The sequence below is a fragment of the Pseudophryne corroboree genome, chromosome 5 (genome assembly GCF_028390025.1).
Source record: "Pseudophryne corroboree isolate aPseCor3 chromosome 5, aPseCor3.hap2, whole genome shotgun sequence".
NCBI classification, from domain to species: Eukaryota; Metazoa; Chordata; class Amphibia; order Anura; family Myobatrachidae; genus Pseudophryne; species Pseudophryne corroboree.
This window is the reverse complement of record NC_086448.1, coordinates 564,419,893-564,444,895: the sequence shown is the minus strand read 5'-3', so window position 1 is coordinate 564,444,895 and position 25,003 is coordinate 564,419,893. Positions and strand designations below refer to the sequence as shown.

Sequence of the window (25,003 nt, the reverse complement as noted above, 5' to 3'; positions counted from 1 at the left end):
AACTGGGAAGTGGACTTCATTAGTCTCCAAGACGTGCTCGCCGGAGAGTGGAGTCTTTATCCAGAAGTCTTTCAACTCCTTGTGGACAGGTGGGGCTACCGGACGTAGACCTTACAGCGTCTCGACACTATCACTAAGTTCCGGTCTTCGGATCAAGGACCAGGGATCCTCAAGCAGCGTTCGTGGATGCATTAACGGTTTCATGGAACTTTTGGCTGCCCTATGTGTTCCCTCCAGTGTCATTCCTGCCCAGGGTACTACGGAAGTTCAAGCAAGAAGGAGAAATACTACTTATATTCGCTCCAGCGTGGTCTTGAAGGCATTGGTTCTCAGACCTGCAGGGTCTATCGACAGAGAATCCCCTTCCACTTCCTCAGCGCCCGGACCTCCTCGTACAGGGCCTTTGTGTCTATCCAGACCTGGCCAGACTGGCTTTGACGGTGTGGCTCTTGAAGCATCACTCCTGAGGGCCAAAGGTTTCTCTGAGGCAGTTATTCAGACTATGCTGAAAGCCCGCAAACCGGCCTCTGCTCGAATTTAATACAAGGTTTGGAATTCATACTTCACCTGGTGTGCTGATAAGAATTATGATGTCTCTACGTTCAGAACTTCCAGAATCTGGATTTTCTGCAATGAGGCCTTGACTTAGGTCGCCGTCTGGCCACCCTCAAGGTTCACGTATCTGCCTTGTCGGTATGGTTTCAGAGAAAAATTGCTTCTATACCTGACGTTCATACTTTCACTCAGGGCGTTCTTAGGATTCAGCCTCCCTATGTTCCTCCTGTGGCTCCATGGGAATTGACTATTGTACTGAAAGCCCTACAAGAGTCTCCAATGAACCTCTTGAGTCTGTGGACCTTAACTGGCTCATGGCCAAGGTCCTGTTCTTGCTGCCTATTGTCTCGGCAAGTCGCGTGTTGGACTTAGGTGCCTGATCCTGTCGTCCACCCTATTTGATTTTTCACCGTTACGAGCAGTTCTATGAACTCGACCGGTTTATTTGCCTAAGGTGGTGTCATCTTTTCACCTTAACCAAGAGATTGTGGTTCCGGCCTTTATCTCTTCAGACTTGTCTTCCAAAGAGCGTTCTTTGGATGTGGTAAGGGCTCTCCGTATTTATGTGGAGAGGACTGCCTCTATCCAGAGGGTCAGATACCCTTTTTGTCCTGTTTTGTTTTGTTACCTTCTGTTAAATGTGGACAAAACCAAAGAACTGGTGATGTATTTTAGGTGTAGTAGTGATTTTTCACTACTCCCAGTATCTATAAATGGGTTAAATATAGAGGCGGTTCAGTCCTTTAAATTTTTAGATGTCTATGTTTCCTCCAGTTCATCAGGGGTGGTTAATATTCAGGCAATAGTTAAAAAGATACACCAACGCTTATTTTTCCTTCGCCGTCTCAAGGTTGCAGGTGTGGGCGTTGGTACGTTAATTAATTTTTAAAGATGCGCAATTGAGAGTGTTTTAACTTATGGAATTATAGTCTGGTATGGAAACTATACCGTACATGAGCAAAGAGAGTCAGAGCGCTTGGTTCGCTCAGCTGGTAAAATTATCGGGGTCCAGCTGCAGACTGTTAAAGATCTCTTTGCAGTAAGATTGATAAATAGAGCTAGGAGTATACTGTCTGATTCTAGCCATCCGTCTGCTTATCTTTTTACTAAGTTGCCCTCTAGCAAGCGTTTTAGATCATTGAAGGCACGCACAAATCGTCTACGGAACAGTTTCTTTCCAACTGCCGTGCGCATGTTAAACACTGATTGTGAATAATGTGTCATCAATCTAATGTGTGTTATTGTGTGCTCTTTTATACCTATGTCCTACTTTTTTTGTCATCGTTTGGTGTGTTGTACAAATCGAATTTCGTTGTCAACTCTTGTTTGATAATGACAATAAATTGTATCGTATCGTATCTTTTATTTCCACAAACATGGCTGGCCTGCGAATAAGCAAACCTTGGCCAGATGGATTAGAATGGTGATTACACAAGCTTATTCTCTCAGCAGGAGCTGGTCTCTCATACTCGCTAAGGCGCGTCCCCTCCTTTAAGGAACTGCTTGTTTTTCCTGTGGAAAGCAATGTATCCTGCTGCAGAAAAGGAGTGTTATGGTAGACTTACCATTGTTAACACTCTTTCTGCGAGGTACATTGGTTCCTGGAGGCGGTCAACATCCCGCTGGACGGGATCCCGGCGGTCGAAATACCGACGCCGGAATCCCGACATATTCTCCCTCCGTGGTTGTCCACGACACCCATAGAGGGAGAATATAATAGTGTGCCGAGCGTAGCGAGGCACCGTGCCCGCAAGGGGCTGCGTTCCGCTCGCCACCCCTGTCGGGATTGTGCGGTCGGGATTCCGGCGTCGGTATTTCGACCGCCGGGATCCCGTCCAGCGGGATTACGTACTGATCCCATTGGTTCCATAGGGCGCCCACCCTGATGCAACTTGCTTTTTTTGGTTTGTAGGCCATTAGCCGCTGGTACCTTCTCCTGTCTTGAGAATGTGGTTCAGTGTAACTAACATCTGCATTAGACTGGTTAACGAAACTGAGCTCTTAGTGCCTGGAGGTGGGGTTTATAGGGGAGGCCCCAATGCATCCTGGGACAGCCTACAGCTTTAGCCTGTTTGTGCCTCTGGATCAAGATCCACTCTACACCCTGATGTTTTCCTGTGGAACCAATGTACCTCGCAGAAAGAGTGCTATTCTTCTGACAATTAATTATTAGCCAAAACAATATTACTCTCTGCTTTGTATCATTGACTGATTAACAGGAAACTACTTTATCTGTAACTTTTGACTGAGATAATCTTGTGATTTAACTGTTTCATGTAACAATATGATTGATCTCCTCTTCTGTCTTCACAAGTGTTTATTATTGCATTTATGAAGCTTATGTACAAAGTTGCTACTATATCACTTGTATTTTGGGGTGTAGTAGGGTATGCCGGCGGCCGGGCTCCTGGCAGCCAGCATACCGACGCCGGAATCCCGACCGCCAGCATACCGACAGCTGGGCGAGCGCAAATGAGCCCTTTGCAGGCTCGCTGCGCTCGTCACGCTGCGGGCACGGTGGCGCGCGCCACACTATCTATTCTCCCTCCAGGGGGGTTGTGGACCCCCAAGAGTGAGAAAAAGTGTCGGTATGCAGGCTGTCTGGATTCCAGCGCCAGTATACTGTGCGCCGGGATCCCGATAGTCGGCAAACTGAAGACCACCCGTATTTTGAACACATTTATATTTTTCTGAGGAACCGTTCTTAATTCTAGATGCAGTATAGGTAAAGATTATAAAAGGAGCCAGTTAGCAAGGAAAATGCATTATTGTAATACAAAGCAGCTGTACTGTTATGCATAGATTTATGTAGTTATCTAGGAATCGGTATGTTTTACTGCCAGATGGAATGCCAGATGTCAGTATACAGACAGCAGCATTCCATCTGTCAGAATCCTGGCAGCGAGTCCCCTTGCAGGCTCGCCACGCTTTGTTCCCGATGGCTCGCTTCTCTCACCACAGGTTATATTCCCACTCGGTTGGTGGTGTGTACCCACCCAGTGGGAATACCCGGTGATGGTCGGGATTCCGGCGTCGGTCTCCTGAACACCGGGATTCCATCAGCCGGTATTTTACCTGCATCCCCTTAGCTATAGTGGAAACTATGGGCCTAAAGGGTCATTCCGAGTTGATCGCTCGCTAGCAACTTTTTGCTGTGCTTCGATCAGATAGTCGCCGCCTATGGGGAACTGTATTTTCGCTTTGCAAGTGTGCGAATGCTTTTATTGCCAATGGCACAAAAAAGTTTGTTGCAGTTTCTGATTAGCTCTGGACTTACTCAGCTGCTGCGATCACTTCAGACTTTTTGGTCCAGGAATTGACGTCAGATACCCGCCCTGCAAACGCTTGGACACGCCTGCGTTTTCTCTGACGTCCTAAGTGGATGCTGGGACTCCGTAAGGACCAGGGGGAATAGCGGCTCCGCAGGAGACTGGGCACAACTAAAGAAAGCTTTAGGACTACCTGGTGTGCACTGGCTCCTCCCACTATGACCCTCCTCCAGACCTCAGTTAGAATCTTGTGCCCGGCTGAGCTGGATGCACACTAGGGGCTCTCCTGAGCTCCTAGAAAGAAAGTATATTTTAGGTTTTTTATTTTACAGTGAGATCTGCTGGCAACAGACTCACTGCAGCGAGGGACTAAGGGGAGAAGAAGCGAACCTACCTAACTGGTGGTAGTTTGGGCTTCTTAGGCTACTGGACACCATTAGCTCCAGAGGGATCGACCGCAGGACCCGACCTTGGTGTTCGTTCCCGGAGCCGCGCCGCCGGCCCCCTTACAGAGCCAGAAGCAAGAAGTGTTCCGGAAAATCGGCGGCAGAAGACTTCTGTCTTCAACAAGGTAGCGCACAGCACTGCAGCTGTGTGCCATTGCTCCTCATGCACACCTCACACTCCGGTCACTGATGGGTGCAGGGCGCTGGGGGGGGGGGGGCGCCCTGAGGGCAATATAAACACCTTGGCTGGCAAATCATCACAATATATAGTCCCAGGGCTATATATGTGATAAATTACCCCTGCCAGAATCCATGAAAAAAGCGGGAGAAAAGTCCACCGAAAAAGGGGCGGGGCTATCTCCCTCAGCACACTGGCGCCATTTTTTCTTCACAGTGCAGCTGGAAGACAGTTCCCCAGGCTCTCCCCTGTAGTTTTCAGGCTCAAAGGGTTAAAAAGAGAGGGGGGGCACAAAATTTAGGCGCAATATGTGTATACAAGCAGCTATTGGGGGAAAAATCACTCAGTTATAGTGTTAATCCCTGCATTATATAGCGCTCTGGTGTGTGCTGGCATACTCTCTCTCTGTCTCCCCAAAGGACTTTGTGGGGTCCTGTCCTCAGTCAGAGCATTCCCTGTGTGTGTGCGGTGTGTCGGTACGGCTGTGTCGACATGTTGGATGAGGAAGGTTACGTGGAGGTGGAGCAGAGGCCGATAAATGGGATGTCGACCCCTGTGGGGCCGACACCAGTGTGGATGGATAGGTGGAAGGTATTAACCGACAATGTCAACTCCTTACATAAAAGGCTGGATGACGTAACAGCTGTGGGACAGCCGGCTTCTCAGCCCGCGCCTGTCCAGGCGTCTCAAAGGCCATCAGGGGCTCAAAAAAACGCCCGTTACCTCAGATGGCAGACACAGATGTCGGCACGGAGTCTGACTCCAGTGTCGACGAGGTTGAGACATATACACAATCCACCAGGAACATCCGTTGCATGATCTCGGCAATAAAAAATGTGTTACACATTCTGACATGAACCCAAGTACCACATAAAAGGGTTTTTATGTTTGGGGAGAAAAAGCAGCCAGTGTTTTGTTCCCCCATCAGATGAGTGAATGAAGTGTGTAAAGAGCGTGGGTTCCCCCGATAAGTAAACGGTAATTTCTAAAAAGTTACTGCTGGCGTACCCTTTCCCGCCAGAGGATAGGTCACGTTGGGAGATATCCCCTAGGGTGGATAAGGCGCTCACACGTTTGTCAAAAAAGGTGGCACTGCCGTCTTGGGATACGGCCACTTTGAAGGAGCCTGCTGATAAAAAGCAGGAGACTATCCTGAAGTCTGTATATACACACTCAGGTACTATACTGAGACCTGCATTTGCCTCAGCATAAATAGTGCTGCTGCAGCGTGGTCTGATACCCTGTCAGATAATATTAATACCCTAGACAGGAAAATATTTTGCTAACATAGAGCATTTTAAAGACGTCGTCTTATATATGAAGGATGCACAGAGGGATATTTGCCGGCTGGCATCCAGAATTAATGCAATGTCCATTCTGCCAGGAGGCTATTAGAGACCCGGCAGTGGACAGGTGATGCTGCCTTTAAAAGGCACATGGAGATTCTGCCTTATAAGGGTGAGGAATTGTTTGGGGATGGTCTCTGGGACCTCGTATCCACAGCAACAGCTGGGAAGAAAACATTTTACCTCAGGTTTCCTCACAGCCTAAGAAAGCACCGTATTTTCAGGTACAGTCCTTTCGGCTTCAGAAAAGCAAGCGGGTCAAAGGCGCTTCCTTTCTGCACAGAGACAAGGGAAGAAGGAAAAAGCTGCACTAGACAGCCAGTTCCCAGGATCAAAAATCTTCCCCCGCTTCCTCTGAGTCCACCGCATGACGCTGGAGCTCCACAGGTGGAGACAGGTGCGGTGGGGGCGCGTCTCGGGAACTTTAGGGACCAGTGGGCTTGCCCACAGGTGGATCCCTAGGTTCTGCAAGTAGTATCACAGGGATACAGGCTGGAGTTCGAGGCGACTCCCCCTCGCCGTTACCTCACATCAGCCTTGCCTGCTGCCCTCGGAGAAAGGGAGGTAGTACTGGCGGCAATTCACAAGCTGTACTTCCAGCAGGTGAAATCAAGGTACCCCTCCTTCAACAAGGCCGGGGTTACTATTCCAAAATGTTGTGGTACCGAAACCAGACGGTTCGGTGAGACCCATTCTAAAATTGAAATCCTTGAACACTTATATACGAAGGTTCAAGTTCAAAATGGAATCGCTCAGGGCGATTATTGCAAGCCTGGAGAATTTCATGGTATCACTGGACATCAAGGATGCTTACCTGCATGTCCCTATTTACCCTCTTCACCAGGAGTACCTCAAAATTGTGGTACAGGATTGTCATTACCAATTCCAGACGTTGCCGTTGGTCTGTCCCCGGCACCGAGGGTATTTACCAAGGTAATGGCCGAAATAATTATCCCGTACTTGGACGATCTCCTTATAAAGGCGAGGTCCAGGGAGCAGTTGTTCGTCGGAGTAACACTATCTCGGGAAGTGCTACAACAGCACGGCTGGATTCTGAATATTCCAAAGTCGCAGCTGGTTCCTACGACGCGTCTACTGTTCCTGGGTATGGTTCTGGACACAGAACAAGAAAAAAGGGTTTCTCCCGGAGGAGAAGTCCAAGGAGTTGTCATCTCTAGACAGAGACCTCCTAATACAAATACAGGTGTTGGTGCATCATGCACGCGAGCCCTGGGAAAGATGGTAGCTTCTTACGAAGAAATTCCATTTGTCAGGTCCCATGCAAGGATCTTCCAGTGGGTTCTGTTGGACAAGTGGTCCGGGTCGCATCTTCAGATGCATCGGCGGATAACCCTGTCTCCAAGGGCCAGGGTGTCGTTGTTGTGGTGGCTGCAGAGTGCTCATCTTCTAGGGGGCTGCAGATTCGGCATACAGGACTGGGTCCTGGTGACCACGGATGCCAGCCTTCGAGGCTGGGGGGCAGTCACACAGGGAAGAAACTTCCTAGGACTATGGAAAAGTCAGAAGACTTCCCTACACATAAATATTCTGGAACTAAGGGCCATTTACAAGGCCCTAAGTCAGGCTTGACCCCTGCTTCAACACCGGCCGGTGCTGATCCAGTCAGACAACATCACGGCGGTCGCTCATGTAAACCGACAGGGTGGCACAAGAAGCAGGATGGCGATGGCAGAAGCCACAAGGATTCTCCGATGGGCGGAAAATCATGTGTTATCACTGTCAGCAGTGTTCATTCCCGGAGTGGACAACTGGGAAGCAGACTTTCTCAGCAGACACGACCTCCACCCGGGAGAGTGGGGACTTCATCCAGAAGTCTTCCAAATGATTGTACACCATTGGGAAAGGCCACAGGTGGACATGATGGCGTCCCGCCTCAACAAAAAGCTACAAAGATATTGCGCCAGGTCAAGGGACCCTCAGGCGATAGCTGTGGACGCTCTGGTAACACCGTGGGTGTACCAGTCGGTGTATGTGTTCCCTTCTCTGCCTCTCTTACCCAGGGTAATGAGAATAATAAGGAGGAGAGGAGTAAGAACTATACTCATTGTTGCGGATTGGCCAAGAAGAGCTTGGTACCCAGAACTCCAAGAAATGATCTCAGAGGACCCATGGCCTCTGCCGCTCAGACAGGACCTGCTGCAGCAGGGGGCCTGTCTGTTCCAAGACGTACCGCGGCTGCGTTTGACGGCATGGCGGTTGAACGCCGGATCCTGAAGGAAAAGGGCATTCCGGAGGAAGTTATCCCTACGCTAATTAAAGCTAGGAAAGAAGTGAACGCAAACCATTATCACCGCATATGGCGGAAATATGTTGCGTGCTGTGAGGCCAGGAAGGCCCCAACGGAGGAATTTCAGCTTGGTCGATTTCTGCACTTCCTACAGTTAGGGGTAACTATGGGCCTAAAATTGGGTTCCATTAAGGTCCAGATTTCGGCTCTATCGATTTTCTTCCAAAATAGAACTGGCTTCACTGCCTGAAGTTCAGACTTTTGTTAAGGGAGTGCTGCATAGTCAGCCCCCGTTTGTGCCTCCAGTGGCACCGTGGGATCTCAACGTGGTGTTGGATTTCCTGAAGTCGCATTGAGCCACTTAAATCCGTGGAGCTACAATACCTCACGTGGAAAGTGGTCATGCTGTTGGCCTTGGCGTCGGCCAGGCGTGTATCAGAATTGGCGGCTTTGTCATGCAAAAGCCCTTATCTGATTTTTTTATATGGATAAGGCGGAATTGAGGACTCGTTCCCAATTCTTTCCTAAGGTGCTATCAGTTTTTCATGTGAACCAACCTATTGTGGTGCCTGCGGCTACTTGGGACTTGGAGAATTCCAAGTTACTGGACGTAGTCAGGGCCCTGAAAAGTATATGTTTCCAGGACGGCTGGAGTCAGGAAAACTGACTCGCTATTTATCCTGTATGCACCCAACAAGCTGGGTGCTCCTGCTTCTAAGCAGACTATTGCTCGCTGGATCTGTAGCACGATTCAGCTTGCACATTCTGCGGCTGGACTGCCGCATCCTAAATCAGTGAAAGCCCATTCCACGAGGAAAGTGGGCTCTTCTTGGGCGGCTGCCCGAGGGGTCTCGGCTTTACAAATTTGCCGAGCTGTTACTTGGTCGGGTTCAAACATTTTTGCAAGAGTCTACAAGTTTGATACCCTGGCTGAGGAGGACCTAGAGTTTGCTCATTCGGTGCTGCAGAGTCATCCGCACTCTCCCGCCCGTTTGGGAGCTTTGGTATAATCCCCATGGTCCTTACGGAGTCCCAGCATCCACTTAGGACGTCAGAGAAAATAAGATTTTACTCACCGGTAAATCTATTTCTCGTAGTCCGTAGTGGATGCTGGGCGCCCATCCCAAGTGCGGATTGTCTGCAATACTTGTTTATAGTTATTGCCTAACTAAAGGGTTATTGTTGAGCCATCTGTTGAGAGGCTCAGTTATATTTCATACTGTTAACTGGGTATAGTATCACGAGTTATACGGTGTGATTGGTGTGGCTGGTATGAGTCTTACCCGGGATTCAAAATCCTTCCTTATTGTGTCAGCTCTTCCGGGCACAGTATCCTAACTGAGGTCTGGAGGATGGTCATAGTGGGAGGAGCCAGTGCACACCAGGTAGTCCTAAAGCTTTCTTTAGTTGTGCCCAGTTTCCTGCGGAGCCGCTATTCCCCCTGGTCCTTACGGAGTCCCAGCATCCACTACGGACTACGAGAAATAGATTTACCGGTGAGTAAAATCTTATTTTTCCAAACACTCCCAGAAAACAGTCAGTTGACACCCATAAATGCTCTCTTTCTGTCAATCACCTTGCGATCAACTGTGCTAATGGATTCTTTGTTAAATCCATCGCACAGCAATGATCCTCTTTGTACCCGTATGACGCGCCTGCGCATTGCGGTGCATACGCATGCACAGTTTTGCTGAGATTTAACCTGATCGCAGCGCTGCAAAAAGTTGCTAGCAAGCGATCAACCCGGAATGACCCCCCTAATTCAGGTTGGATCGGGATGCTGTCACTTTACCTACAATCAAAATCCCGACAGTCGACAACCATTGACCGACTGTCAAAATCCTGACAAAGTCAAAATCCTGACATGGTCAAAATAGTGACATTAAAAATGTCGACAAGGTCAAGATACTGACATTTAAAATGTCGACAGGTCAAAAAGTGGACATGACTTTTTCATGATTTTTTTCTTGAAACCGACTTGTTCATACTTTACCATCTTAGTGGACCTATAGGGGGAATATAATAGTGTGCCCGAAGCATGGCAAGCACAGTGAGCCATGGCAGGGGACGCAGTACACTTATACGGTGTCCATGTCAACCTATGTCGTCATACACATCCAAAAAACAATTAAAACCTTGTGTCGACTTTTTGACCTGTCAGTATTTTGACCTTGTTGGGATTTTGACCATCGGTCAATTGTCGGGATTTTGATTGTAGGTATTTCATACTGATCCCGTTGGATTGCAGTGAGAGATGCAACCGCCAATTTTTAGAGAAAGATGCGGGCGCATGCGCCCATCCTGCGCATGTGCCCGCATTTTCTGCAGTAGTGCCCCAGAAAATGCAATCGCCACTGCCTGTCAATCGGGGGGGGGAGGGCAACATTCTGTATTCAGGGAAGAGACGGAGCGTTGCGGGGGCAGTGCGGCGCGGCCGGAGGCAGCCAAACAGGCGTGTCAGGGGCATGATCATGACATCACACGCTGTCACCGCGATCAACAGCATGGCGGTGAGACTCCTGTTTGTGTAACTAAGCTGCGCCGGCATGAGCCATCCTTAGTTTCTGCTAACAAGCAGAAATTGCGATGCGTTCACAATTATTGCTTGTTCAACGTGGGGAGGCGCCGGTCAGCATGCTGGGCGGCCTTGCCCTGCGATGGGCGGCCCCCAGCATGTGCTCCAAAGGATTGCAAATTCTATTAGCAGAATTTGAAATCCTTACTGAATTAGGCCCTATATCCACACTTTCATCTCTGTTCTAAGGAATATTCTTCATTTAACTTTTTTTTTTGTGAGCTGCGGTGCCTGTTTGGTTGAAACATGTATCTCAGTGGTATTAAAGGTGAAAAAAGGTTGTCTGTGCTGTATCTCCCACAGGCGGTGTGTATTATGTGGTTACCTATTTGTATTATGTGGGTACCTTATCATTACCTTTTATAGAGTGTAGCTAAATGGCCGACAAGTTTTATGATACACTGCAGTCGAAAACTATTTGTCATTTAATATTTCTTACAGGCTGGAAGAAGAAAGGTCTCTTGGAGCCACCTACTGTGAAAACCTGACCGATTTGTTACAGCAGTCAGATTATGTAATGCTTGCTGTGACCCTAACTCCAGCAACAGAAAAAATTATTGGGAAAAGGGAATTTAAACTGATGAAACCCTCTGCAACTTTGATAAATATAAGCAGAGGTTTGTATCTTAGATCAGAACTCAATCCTCCATCTTGTAAGTATGTTATTTTTGTATAATGGGAATGATTTAGGGGCCGTATTATCAAACAATATTTGTAGGCTATTCCCCGAAAACACAAACAAAATATTAAGTATCCCCCGAATGTACCAAGGAGATATCTCCATGTCTGCCATGCTACCTCAATTTCCAACACACCATTCCTATGTTTGCTGCTTTCAGCTTTCAGATTTACCAAGCTCCAAAATGTAAAGCATTCTGGAGTTTGGTCCCTGCAGCTAACGCCATCAGAAGATGGCGTTAGTCCATTGTAGCCTATTTGCTACACTTCAGAAAAATTACCACCACACATGGCCAGTAGACCTTGAATGTGCAGGAGTCCTGCAAAAGGAGTGATGGCTGATGTGGTCACCACAAGCACATCGCCGGGACAGGCTCCTTTCAGAGCTCATGTACCTGCATGAGGGATTTTATAGATCCAGGCATTGTATCTATTATTATTATTATTAGCAGTTTCTTTTATATATATATATATATATATATATATATATACATACTGTATATATAGCAGAACAAACAGACAGCTGTGCTCTGGGGCTTTTGTGCATATATACTTGTATTACAGTGTAACAATACACAGTTTACACGTTTATTTGCACAAAAGCCCCATAGTGCCGCTGTCTGTTTTTGTTCTGCTGTCTTAGTTCTACAGAGGGCATCCGAGCACTGTTGCTGTGTATGTGGATATGTGGAGTGCCGGACTACCCACTAAGGAATATATATATATATATATATATATATATATATATATATATATATATATAAGTATAGCAATGGTGCCCGGCACTCCTGGTCCTGCAGTTGTGAATTGCCTGGGTGCCCTCCGTGCTGGCTTAGATATGCATTCGGAAAAAAGACGGCGTCACTCCAGGTCTTTAAAGTGCTAGTAGTATATTTCAAATCAACATCCATGTTGATTTGAAATATACTACTAGCACTTTAAAGACCTGGAGTGACGCCGTCTTTTTTCCGAATATATATATATATATATATATATATATATATACAAATATAGAGAGAACACTCACCAGTCTTCTTGTATGTCTCACAGCAAACTTTTTATTCACTTACATAGCGTCACTGTGAGATATACAAGAAGACTGGTGAGTGCTCTCTCTATATTTGGATATATTATGGCCAGCTGTGGCTGGATTCACTGGGACGCCTGAGATATGTTGCACCCCAGTTTTATGGCTCTGTAAATCTTGTGAGTGCCACTATATACCTTGGATTTATATATATATATATATATATACCATAGGAAGCTCCACAGAATTTGGAAGGTGCACTCTCACAAGATGGTACATGTGTGGACCTAACCGGCCCATTAGGAGCACCTACCACCTGATGAACTTTTATTTCGATGAGAGTGCAGGATTATCGATGTTATATATATATATATATATATCTGTCTAAGGACAAGTGCTATCTATTGCAACATGGGGTCCAGTCAGATTGCAAAGGGCTGTATGATATGATTGCAAAGCAATGTTGGGCAGACAAAATATGTTAGGTAATGTGTGGACTGTATAGAAGGGATGTATTTGAGTAGGATAGCTTATAAAGGGTTAGAAAGAGTGTTCAGTGGAAGTTTGAAGACTAGAGTCTTATTGTGCGTGGGAAGGCATGCCACAGAGTGGACACAGGTCTTGTGTGGAGAGGTAGGGTTATATTTTGAAATAAGAGATGTATGATGTAGTTTGGTTAATTGCCTTGTGTGTAATGCCCCCCATACACTTGTGCAATGCCCCGCGACACAACATCGTGGGTAACGCACAGGCAGTTCACCTGAACTGCCAAAGTGATTACCATGCGATCATGCGATAGACTGTATGGTAATCACGTGATGGGTACGTCACCGCCGAGTGGGAGCAGCCTCTGGCTGACCCTGGCTGGTGCCCATCGCAGTGCGATATATCGCATGTGTTAACAAAAACACATACGATCGCACTGTGATGCGATATATATTAAATGCAGCATATAAGATAATGCGACGCGATGGCCGACCGGCGTGCCCGCGCATCGCGTCGCATGGTGCACAATTTGTGCATACAATCATGTGATTGATCGCACAGATGCGATCGAAATCGCATAATTGTATGCCATATCGTATAAGTGTATGGGCCCCATAAGTAAAAGTATTTTATATTGAAAACATTAGCAAACAGGTAAAATAAATGTTGCCAGGAAATTACAAATATTGGGGTTTAAACCCCAGGAATTGATAAATATGCCCTTAACCCTTTGTTTGAACAGTTGACTCCCTTCCTTTTTTTCCTTTAGGCATCTTCTGTCTAGGGTACTGTTAGAGGCAGAAAAAGGCATCTTTATTATATTTTATTAATAAGATGTCACAAGGGTTCTGTATCACTATACAAAGAGTAGAGACGAAACACGTAGAATATGTGTACACAGTGCAGACATCCCACTACTTAGGAACATGTATGTCATTTGTAAGTTTGTACCCTGCAGGGGTTCACTACGATATGCCGGCGGTCGGGCTCCCGGCGACCAGCACCGGGAGCCCGACCGCCGGCTTACCGACAGTGTGGCGAGCGCAAATGAGCCCCTTGCGGGCTCGCTGCACACGCCACGCTACGGGCACGGTGGCGCGCTACGCGCGCCACACTATTTTATTCTCCCTCCAGGGGGGTCGTGGACCCCCACGAGGGAGAATAAGTGTCGGTATGCCGGCTGTCGGGATCCCTGCGCCGGTATACTGTGCGCCGGGATCCCGTCAGTCGGCATACAGAAGACCACCCCCCTGCAGAGCTTGTTTTAACTATTTACTTTTTATTTATAATTTTTTTATTTTACCAGAGGTAAAACTTTTGCATACAATGATAGGTATGCATTATAGAAGGGCAATTGTGCATAAATTATCCTTATTTTGCCAAGGTAACGCAGTCCCTGGTTATTTTACTCTGACAAGTAATGGAGATAATAAATGATTAAACCTTGAAAACCCTGAGCTTCTTATTCCCTGTGTAACTATTGGTGATAATGAGAGAAAGGTACATAGTAATATCATCTTCTTGCACACAGGATTGGTTGTTGATCAAGATGCTTTGGTAGAAGCCCTACAAGTGGGAGAAATAAAAGCAGCTGCCTTAGATGTTACGTACCCTGAACCACTGCCCAGGTAACTTCTGCTGCTCATCCACCCAAGAGCTGAAATATAATGTCATTTTAGGTACACCATAAAATATACTGAATAGGTTCTTCTTTTCACTTGCATTTGTCCTACCGTAGTTACATATTATTAGTACCATCATGACAACCTCCCATGCCCCAAAAGCTCTTTATTATATTTTTTTCCACAATAGTTTTTATTGAGTGTAAACACAGAGATATTAGAGGTACAGAAATGGAAACAAAGGGGACAGCGTACATAATGGGCTGAGGACCAAAGACATTTTGCACAACATTAGCTTAAATATCCGACAAAACATCAGAACACTGGTCATTTGTCTTCAAGAATCGGAGCTCGGAAAATGTTAAGGTCAACTGCCCTCCCTGCTAACCGCATACCGAACGTCGGAATCCCCGCAGTCACAATACAGACTCCGGGATTCCAACGGGATTCCTGTATACTGGCGAGGTAGGTGATTTCCCCCTCTACGAGTGTCCACGACACCCATACAGGGAGAATAGAAACTCTGGCGAGCCACAGAGCCCGCAAGGGCCTTCGTTGTGCTTGCCACCCTGCCGGCATTCCACCGCTCGGGATGCCGATGTCGGGATAGTGACATTCGGCATCTCGGGCGGCGGTATTACATACCGAACCCCTCCCTACTGTATATGGAGATGAGTAGATTATAAATGCCCGGCTAGTAGATGCGCTGTAGAGATATGTCAGCTTGTTTTTTTGTTTTAACTACATCACTCGTTCTACTTACTTCTTTAACTCATTAACGCTCTATGGGCCTAATTCATGTTTGTATGCACCTGCTTTTCTAGGCTACGGAATTGCTAATGTTAACAAGTGAAGCTGCCACCATGAAATGAAAAGAGATTCCCACCGCAGCCATCCCAAACTCATTTGCAACTGCGTACACATTTGCAGCCTATATGCAAGAATGAGTAACATCGACTGTTAGGATAGCCTTATGGCTACGCAGTCTGGACACAGCAGTAGCAATCCTGGCACCATGTTTCTCTGCGTATATGATTCGGTTATAGGGGGTCATTGCGAGTTGATCGCACGTAGCAACTTTCTGCTGCTCGTGCGATCAACTTGACGCCGCCTATGGGGGAGTGTATTTTAGCATAGCAGGTCGCTTGTGCAGCCCTGCTATGCTAAAAAAGTTTCCTGCAAAACAAGACCAGGGTCAGACCTACTTACCCTGTGTGACGGATCCAGCGATGAAGGTCCTGGGATTGACGTCAGACTGCTTTTGCCTCATAACGCCTTGAAAATGGTCAGTTGACGCCCCTGAACGCCTCCCGTCTGTCAGTCTTCATGCGATCGCCACTGCGATCACTTTCTGCGCTAGCGGCGTCACGCGGGCGCAGTGCAGCCGCAGTCCCGACCCATTCGCACTGCAGCTAAGAACCACTGCGTGCGAACGGGTCGGAATGACCCCCATAGGCAGATACATGCCCCAAAAATGGCTATGACACACCTGCGTTTTTGCCATCACTCCCCTTTAACTCCCCCAAACAGTCCCGTCCTGTCAATCACTGTGCTATAAAAATCCCAGTGCGCGTGCAAAGGCAGCTTGACATATTACATATAGTGGGATTGCTGCACATGTGCAGTCTGACTGTGGGGGTGATTCAGACCTGATCGCTGTGCTGCAAATTTTGTTGTCCTGCGATCAGATAGTCGCCGCCCAAGGGTAGTGTAAATTTGCCCTTGGAACTGTGCGATCGCATGTGTTCGCCGTGCAAAAATGTCCCTCATTCAGTGGACAGCTCTGAATTCCATTCGCAACTCACTCACCATCGAATGGTTTTTCCAGTGTGTGCAGTGTGTGCGCAGCCCAGGACTTACTCCTACAGTGCGAAAAGAACAGGCTGATCGGGTCTGGAGCTGACGTCACACACCCTCCCTGAAAACGCCTGGGCATGCCTGCATTTTTCCTGAATCTCCCAGAAAACTTACAGTTACCACCCACAAACTACCTCTTCCTGTCAATCAGCTTGTAAATTGCTGACGTGCGTGCGCATTGCAGTCAATCGATATTCGCACGCTGTGCACAGCAGCGATCAGGTCTGAATCGGGCCCTATAACTGCTCACTTCCGTGAACATCGGCATTTCATGCAAACATGACTTAGGCCTAGTGTGACCTTTATAATTCTGATATACAGTGTGCTTTCTGTTGTATTAACCTTTTATAATCGCTCTATTCATTGCAATATTTATGGGCTCCTAGTATCATAACTTTCGTGTTTCGGGGGGATATGTGTCAAAGCTTGGTGAGAGATAAAGTGGAGAGCAATAAAGTACCAACAAATCATCTCCTAACTGTTATGTTACAGGCTGTTTGAAAAATGACAGAAGCGGATTGGTTTGGAGGTACTTTATCTCCAAGCTTTGATACATATCTCAGACAATCTGCAACAGGGTGTAAAAAGGACAGCCCAAAGACACGTGCCTGTGAAGAAGCGATAGTGTCCTGTATTTTTGCTTAACCTGGAATGAAAGTAGAAATCCAAACTGACATGTCTGTACATTGCTGCTTGTGTTTGATATAGATTCATCCAGTACTTTTTTTTTTTGCTGATTGACAATATATTTATAGTAGCTTCCTCACTGTGTATTGCTGGGTACACACCTACAGATATATCTGCAGATCAATTGATCTGCAGATATATCTAAAGCCGTATCGGGCAGGGTGCTGTGCATACACACTCCACGATCCGTCGAGGACTGATGTAATGAACTGGGCGGGCATTTACATACCTAAAGAAGAATAAAAATACTAGGCGCTGACTCTTCAAGGGAATTCCCTGTATCTATATTTTGCAGTATTCTGGGTATACTGCAGCTTCATAAAGGAGACCACTGATTCTCCAATAATCTAAATAGACAAACCACAAAAAATGAAGCGCTGTACAACCAGAATAAATTATATCATTTAATCCCACAATACTAAAAATAAAAACATACAGTTACACATATACACACACGGCCGGTGTTAAAATATATAAAAATAAGATTTTACACCTACCGGTAAATCTATTTCTCGTAGTCCGTAGAGGATGCTGGGACTCCGTAAGGACCATGGGGTATAGACGGGCTCCGCAGGAAACATGGGCACTTCAAGAAAGACTTTGACTCTGGGTGTGCACTGGCTCCTCCCTCTATGCCCCTCCTCCAGACCTCAGTTAGAGAAACTGTGCCCAGAGGAGATGGACAGTACGAGGAAAGGATTCTAGTTAATCCAAGGGCAAGATTCATATCAGCCACACCAATCACACCGTATAACTTGTGATAAACTACCCAGTTAACAGTATGAACAAACAACATAGTCCCAGTCCAAACCGATGAAACTATAACATAACCCTTATTAAAGCAATAACTATATACAAGTCTTGCAGGAGAAGTCCGCACTTGGGACGGGCGCCCAGCATCCTCTACGAACTACGAGAAATAGATTTACCGGTAGGTTTAAAATCTTATTTTCTCTAACGTCCTAGAGGATGCTGGGACTCCGTAAGGACCATGGGGATTATACCAAAGCTCCCAAACGGGCGGGAGAGTGCGGATGACTCTGCAGCACCGATTGAGCAAACAGGAGGTCCTCCTCAGCCAGGGTATCAAATTTATAGAACTTTGCAAAGGTGTTTGAACCCGACCAAGTCGCTGCTCGGCACAACTGTAAAGCCAAGACCCCTCGGGCAGCCGCCCAAGAAGAGCCCACCTTCCTAATGGAATGGGCCTTAACCGATTTTGGTAACGGCAATCCTGCCATAGAATGCGCCTGCTGAATCGTGTTACAGATCCAGCGAGCAATAGTCTGCTTAGAAGCCGGAGCGCCAACCTTGCTGGCTGCATACAGGACAAACAGTGCTTCTGTCTTCCTGACCCTAGCTGTTCTGGCCACATAAATCTTCAAAGCCCTGACCACATCCAAGGACTCGGAATCCTCCAAGTCACGCGTAGCCACAGGCACAACAATAGGTTGGTTCATATGAAAAGATGAGACCACCTTAGGAAGGAACTGAGGACGAGTCCTCAATTCCGCCCTATCCACACGAAAAACCAGATAGGGGCTTTTATGTGACAAAGCCGCTAGTTCCGAAACTCGCCTTGCTGAAGCTAAGGCTAACAACATGACCACCTTCCAAGTGAGGTATTTCAACCTCTTTAATAGCAATAATCATGTAACGAATACCCTTAGCCACTTTTGGCTGTAACTTTGCATCCTCATAGTCGACACTGGAATCTGAATCCGTGTCAGTATCTGTGTCAGTGATCTGGGATAATGTGCGCTTTTGAAACCCGGAAGGTCCCGGTGCCACTGGGACAGGCACGGTCTGACTACCTGACTGTTCCCTAGCCTCAGCTTTGTCTAATCTCTTATGTAATAAATTTACATTAGCATTCAAGACATTCCACATATCCATCCAGTCCGGTGTCGGCGTTGTCGACGGCGACCTGACAATCATGCACTCCTCCTTAGGTGAGCCTTCATCGTCAAACATGTCGACACACGCATACCGACACACTACACACACACAGGGAATCTCTTTTCTGAAGACAGGTTCCCCTTTTAGGCCCTTTGGAGAGACAGAGAGAGAGTATGCCAGCACACACCCCAGCGCTATATGACCCAGGAAAAAAACACAGAATGTTTACCCAGTAGCGCTGTTATAGTATATATGCGCGCCAATTATGTGCCCCCCCCCTCTACTTTAAAACCCTCTTTCGCCGTGTGTCAAGCAGGGGAGAGTCCGGGGAGCTTCCTCTCAGCGGTGCTGTGGAGAAAAAATGGCGCAGGTGAGTGCTGAGGGAGAAGCCCCGCCCCCTCGGCGGCAGACTTCTGTCCCGCTCAAAATATGTAAAACATGGCGGGGGCTCTTTAATATACATGTACAGTGCCCACCTGTACATGTATATAGTTCATTTTGCCATAGGAGAGGTTTATATTGCTGCCCTGCACCCTTACAGTGACCGGAGTATGTGAGGTGTATGGGAGCAATGGCGCACAGCTGCAGTGCTGTGCGTTACCTCAGTGAAGCTCACGAAGTCTTCTACCGCCTTTGAAGCCTTCTTTCTTCTTTTTTCCGGCTCTGTGAGGAGGACGGTGGCGGCGCGGCTCCGGGATGAACGCTCAGGACGAACCTGTGTTCCAATCCCTCTGGAGCTAATGGTGTCCAGTAGCCTAAGGAGCAGAACCTATCATTTAAGTAGGTCTGCTCCTCTCTCCTCAGTCCCTCGATGCAGGGAATCTGTTGCCAGCAGTGCTCCCTGAAAATAAAAAACCTAACAAAGATACTTTCTTAGCAGGAGACTCAGGAGAGCTCCCTGCAGTGCACCCATCCTCCTCTGGGCACAGTCTCAAACTGAGGTCTGGAGGAGGGGCATAGAGGGAGGAGCCAGTGCACACCCAGAGTCAAAGTCTTTCTTGAAGTGCCCATGTCTCCTGCGGAGCCCGTCTATACCCCATGGTCCTTACGGAGTCCCAGCATCCTCTAGGACGTTAGAGAAATATAAAACACCATAAAACAATTGGTGATTAATTATTAATAATCATCCATAATCAGACTATTTGTATTAAGCACCAAAATTTCCTCATTGGGGCCCCGCCGCACCACAGGTCCGTTTACAAGAATGTCCCACAGAGCGTATAAAGATACCGGTTCCGTATCTGCCAGGTTGTACGCACCTTAAGTCTTCCTATATTTTTTTTTTTTACTTCTGAAATTAACTGTTCTAGTTGAAAACTTAAAAATCATACCTTTTTAAAAGAGAAAACAAGTGCATATACTAGAAAAGCTGCTCTGGATTCACCAGTACAATGTTTAGGTAGTTCTCCTAAGCTACTGCCAATACCCAAACAATCCACATTCCACACTGCAGAACTGATTTGTTTTATAGAACATTTTTCTTATGCAGAAACAGTTTAGTTTATATTCTCAGAGCTGAGCAATGGTTTTAGATGTCCCATAATTACATAATATACTGTAGCTTAATATTCAAGGCTAAAACTGGAGACTGTGAAATACTTCTATCACAATGATAATGTTGCCTTTTTTTCTTGTTTTTGTTTTTTGCTCTTTACGATGGAATTCACCTTTCTGCAGAGATCACCCATTGCTTAAGCTGAGCAATGTTGTTTTAGCTCCTCACATGGGCACTGCAACACGTGACTCCTTACGCCTTATGATGGAAGAGATGTTTCAAAGTTTGATGAATGCTATAAATGGTCTCCCACTTTCCAATGAAGTTCTTGACAGCTAACTTAAGATATTGCAGTCTTGGGGAATAAATGCTCTTTGATACTAATAGTCCAAGGAATAAAGTCAGTGACAGGTCCGGTGCACGTTCTGGCAAGTGATTGCTTTGCCTCAATGTCAATGTTGTCTGTGTTGTTCATAAGTGTTAACTGTTGGTAAGATGTAATGGAGTACTGTGGGAATGTGTTATTCAATTGATCTATTCTTATGTCATCAGAGAAAGATCTGAACACATTTATTGTCACATTTATGCAAAAAAATTTAAAAACTTCTAAATGATTAGAAAACTCTCGGTCACCACTTTACATGGGGCCTTAGGCAGAGATGGATGCAGTGTTCTAGCGCCGCTGTACGTGGGGCCTGAGGCAGAGACAGATGCAGTGTTATAGCACTGGGGCTTGAGTACAGATGCAGTGTACATGCGGCCTGAGGCAGAGACGGACGCAGTGTTCCAGCACCACTGTAAATGAGGCCTGAGGCAAAGACGGATGCAGTTTTCTAGCACCGCTGTACATGAGGCCTGAGGCAGAGACGGATGCAGTGTTCCAGCACCGCTGTACATGAGGCCTGAGGCAGAGACGGATGCAGTGTTCCAGCACTTCTATACATGAGGCCTAAGGCTGCGACAGATGCAGTGTTCTAGCACCGCTGTACATGAGGCCTGAAGCAGAGACGGATGTAGTGTTGTAGCACCGCTGTACATGAGGCTTGAGGCAGAGATGGACGCAGTGTTCATGTTCCTGCAGTTGAGCATTTTGGGGATTTTTTTTCCTACTCTGCATCCAGAAGAAGCCCTGGAACACCTTTCTGCACATGCACTAACCCAAGTGTTTTGATGGCGATCGCAATTGTGTACAACATCACTAACAGTTGAGAAGGGGTTTGCCACTCCTGGTTGTTTTAGGGTGGAGACTGGGAGGTGGCGTAATGTGAACTTGAAAAGGTTCCATTTCTTGGGCATGTTATGAGAGTGTCACAGGCGTGTCTGGGAACGCTGCTGTATTCCCAATCACAAAGTCACTGCATCAGAGGCCATGTTTAGTTGGATGTGAGGAGAGTATCTAGAGTAGACCCTAGGCTACTGTAAATGGTTTACAATCTCCATCTCAATAGCATAGACCACGAAGCCTGAAAGTGGGCGTCTCAGCGCTAGTACTCTCTACTGCATTGTGCAGCATAAAGGGAAGGTTGACAATAGCAGCTGTATATTTACTCAACCGCTACTGAGATGGCATTTGTGATTGCAGCTGAATTACCAATCATCTCTGAATCAGGCCTATAATACACTATGGGGGAGATGTATCAAACCTTTTAAAGAGGACAATTAGTGAAGTTGCAAATAGCAACCAATCAGCTTCTAGGAATCATTTATCAAGTACAGTCTATAAAATGATAACATTAAGCTGATGGGTTGCTGTTCACAATCTGTACCCCTGTCCTCTGCAGAATGCTTCATGTATATCCCCTATATGCTACAGGCAGCAGTAAGATGTGTTAATGAGCGCACTTCTAACGCTCTGCTAAAGTGAAGACAAAGTAGAAGGTGCTGTCTGTGCTTTTAGTTAATGTTGGTTTTTGACGTCCATGCAAACATTATGAACCATCCGTCATTCTACTATTATGTAACAGTCACTTAACCGGAGACCTACATTATTCTCAGATGTAAGGTATTTTGGGGTTTATTTATCAATGCTTAAAGAGAGAGAACATACCAACCAATCAGTTCCTAGCTGTAATTTTTCAAACACAACCTGTAGATTATAAGCAGAAACTGATTGGCTGATACTTTATCTCACATAATTTGATCTCTATTCCAGTTTTGATAAATACCCTCTTTATGTGTTAAAAGAACTTGGGGAATTAACCTAGAAAACTGTACCCTCTAGAAAATTACTTGGTTGAAGAGTATTTTCTTTAATTTGTTTTAGTAATATTATTTCACAATTTACAAAGCTTCTTTAATGTGCATAGCGTCACAGTATCCTAATGCACACCAGTTATGCTGGGCATACACGTCCAGGGAAAATGCCTGTCAGGCCGCACAGTTATCTAGGAGCCTCAGACAGTGCCGATATCACAGGCATACATGGGAGATCTCTCACAGTGTGTGTCGCCTGATATCGGCGCTCCTCTCCCGGGAAAAAGAAATTTCCCCGTTCCTTCCCATGTGAAGGAACGGGAAATGTCCGATAGTCAGCTGCGGCAGGGCATACACTGCCCAATGCAGCAGACTGGACACTTACAAAATATTGCGTCGGGCGGACATGCTGGACAATTCGGCATGCCCAACCGATCAGTATTTTTGGATCAGTTGTCCACATACATGATACAATTATCTGGGCGATCCTCCAATATTGGGCGGATTGGCCAGGCAATCGTAGCGTGTATGCCCAGCAATCGAAACCAAAATTATATCCAAACTGTATTTCTCTGACGTCCTAGTGGATGCTGGGTACTCCGTAAGGACCATGGGGAATAGACGGGCTCCGCAGGAGACTGGGCACTCTTTAAAGAAAGATTAGGTACTACATCTGGTGTGCACTGGCTCCTCCCTCTATGCCCCTCCTCCAGACCTCAGTTAGAATCTGTGCCCGGCCAGAGCTGGATGCACTTAGTGGGCTCTCCTGAGTTCACTAAAAAGGAAAGTATTTGTTAGGTTTTTTATTTTCAGTGAGATCTGCTGGCAACAGACTCACTGCTACGTGGGACTTAGGGGAGAGAAGCAAACCTACCTGCTTGCAGCTAGCTTGTGCTTCTAAGGCTACTGGACACCATTAGCTCCAGAGGGATCGAACACAGGGCCCGACCTCGATCGTCCGTTCCCGGAGCCGCACCGCCGTCCCCCTTGCAGAGCCAGAACTGCAGCTGTGCGCCATTGCTCCCTCAGCACACCACACGCTCCGGTCACTGGTGGGTGCAGGGCGCTGGGGGGGGGGGGCGCCCTGGGCTGCAATTAGTATACCTTAAGTGGCAAAATGCACATAATACAGTTCTAAACTGTATATGTGCCTAATCCCCCGCCATAATTATTATTAAAAAAGCGAGAGAAGCCCGCCGCTGAAGGGGCGGGGCTATCTTCCTCAGCACAGCCAGCGCCATTTTTTCTCTATCGTCCTAGTGGATGCTGGGGTTCCTGAAAGGACCATGGGGAATAGCGGCTCCGCAGGAGACAGGGCACAAAAAGTAAAGCTTTAGGATCAGGTGGTGTGCACTGGCTCCTCCCCCTATGACCCTCCTCCAAGCCTCAGTTAGATTTTTGTGCCCGGCCGAGAAGGGTGCAATCTAGGTGGCTCTCCTAAAGAGCTGCTTAGAAAAGTTTAGTTTTAGGTTTTTTATTTTACAGTGAGTCCTGCTGGCAACAGGATCACTGCAACGAGGGACTTAGGGGAGAAGAAGTGAACTCACCTGCGTGCAGGATGGATTGGCTTCTTTGGCTACTGGACATTAGCTCCAGAGGGACGATCACAGGTACAGCCTGGATGGTCACCGGAGCCTCGCCGCCGGCCCCCTTGCAGATGCTGAAACGAGAAGAGGTCCAGAATCGGCGGCAGAAGACTCCTCAGTCTTCTTAAGGTAGCGCACAGCACTGCAGCTGTGCGCCATTTTCCTCTCAGCACACTTCACACGGCAGTCACTGAGGGTGCAGGGCGCTGGGAGGGGGGCGCCCTGGGAGGCAAATGAAAACCTTTTTTGGCTAAAAATACCTCACATATAGCCTCCGGGGGCTATATGGAGATATTTAACCCCTGCCAGAATCCGTTAAGAGCGGGAGACGAGGCCGCCGAAAAAGGGGCGGGGCCTATCTCCTCAGCACACAGCGCCATTTTCCCTCACAGAAAGGCTGGAGGGAAGGCTCCCAGGCTCTCCCCTGCACTGCACTACAGAAACAGGGTTAAAACAGAGAGGGGGGGCACTAATTTGGCGTTAGAAATATATAAAAAAGATGCTATAAGGGAAAACACTTATATAAGGTTGTCCCTATATAATTATAGCGTTTTTGGTGTGTGCTGGCAAACTCTCCCTCTGTCTCTCCAAAGGGCTAGTAGGTCCTGTCCTCTATCAGAGCATTCCCTGTGTGTGTGCTGTGTGTCGGTACGTGTGTGTCGACATGTATGAGGACGATGTTGGTGAGGAGGCGGAGCAATTGCCTGTAATGGTGATGTCACTCTCTAGGGAGTCGACACCGGAATGGATGGCTTATTTAGGGAATTACGTGATAATGTCAACACGCGCCAAGGTCGGTTGACGACATGAGACGGCCGACAAACAATTAGTACCGGTCCAGACGTCTCAAAAACAC

General features: G+C 47.0%; 1 protein-coding gene across 2 annotated transcripts in view; it reads left to right on the top strand.

The window, feature by feature from the left end:
* The window catches only part of LOC134928050 (glyoxylate/hydroxypyruvate reductase B-like), a 77,467-nt gene that overhangs the window by 27,365 nt on the left and 25,099 nt on the right, over positions 1 to 25,003 (top strand). Inside the window, exons 4-6 of one of the 2 annotated variants that reach the window (XM_063923294.1) lie at positions 11,059 to 11,234; positions 14,340 to 14,436; positions 20,551 to 20,789. In XM_063923294.1, coding sequence (XP_063779364.1) covers positions 11,059 to 11,234; positions 14,340 to 14,436; positions 20,551 to 20,707 — 430 coding nt within the window. In that variant the 3' untranslated portion in view covers positions 20,708 to 20,789. Of the gene's footprint in view, positions 1 to 11,058; positions 11,235 to 14,339; positions 14,437 to 20,550; positions 20,790 to 25,003 lie in introns of those variants that run through there. The other variant, XM_063923295.1, reaches the window with a different exon arrangement.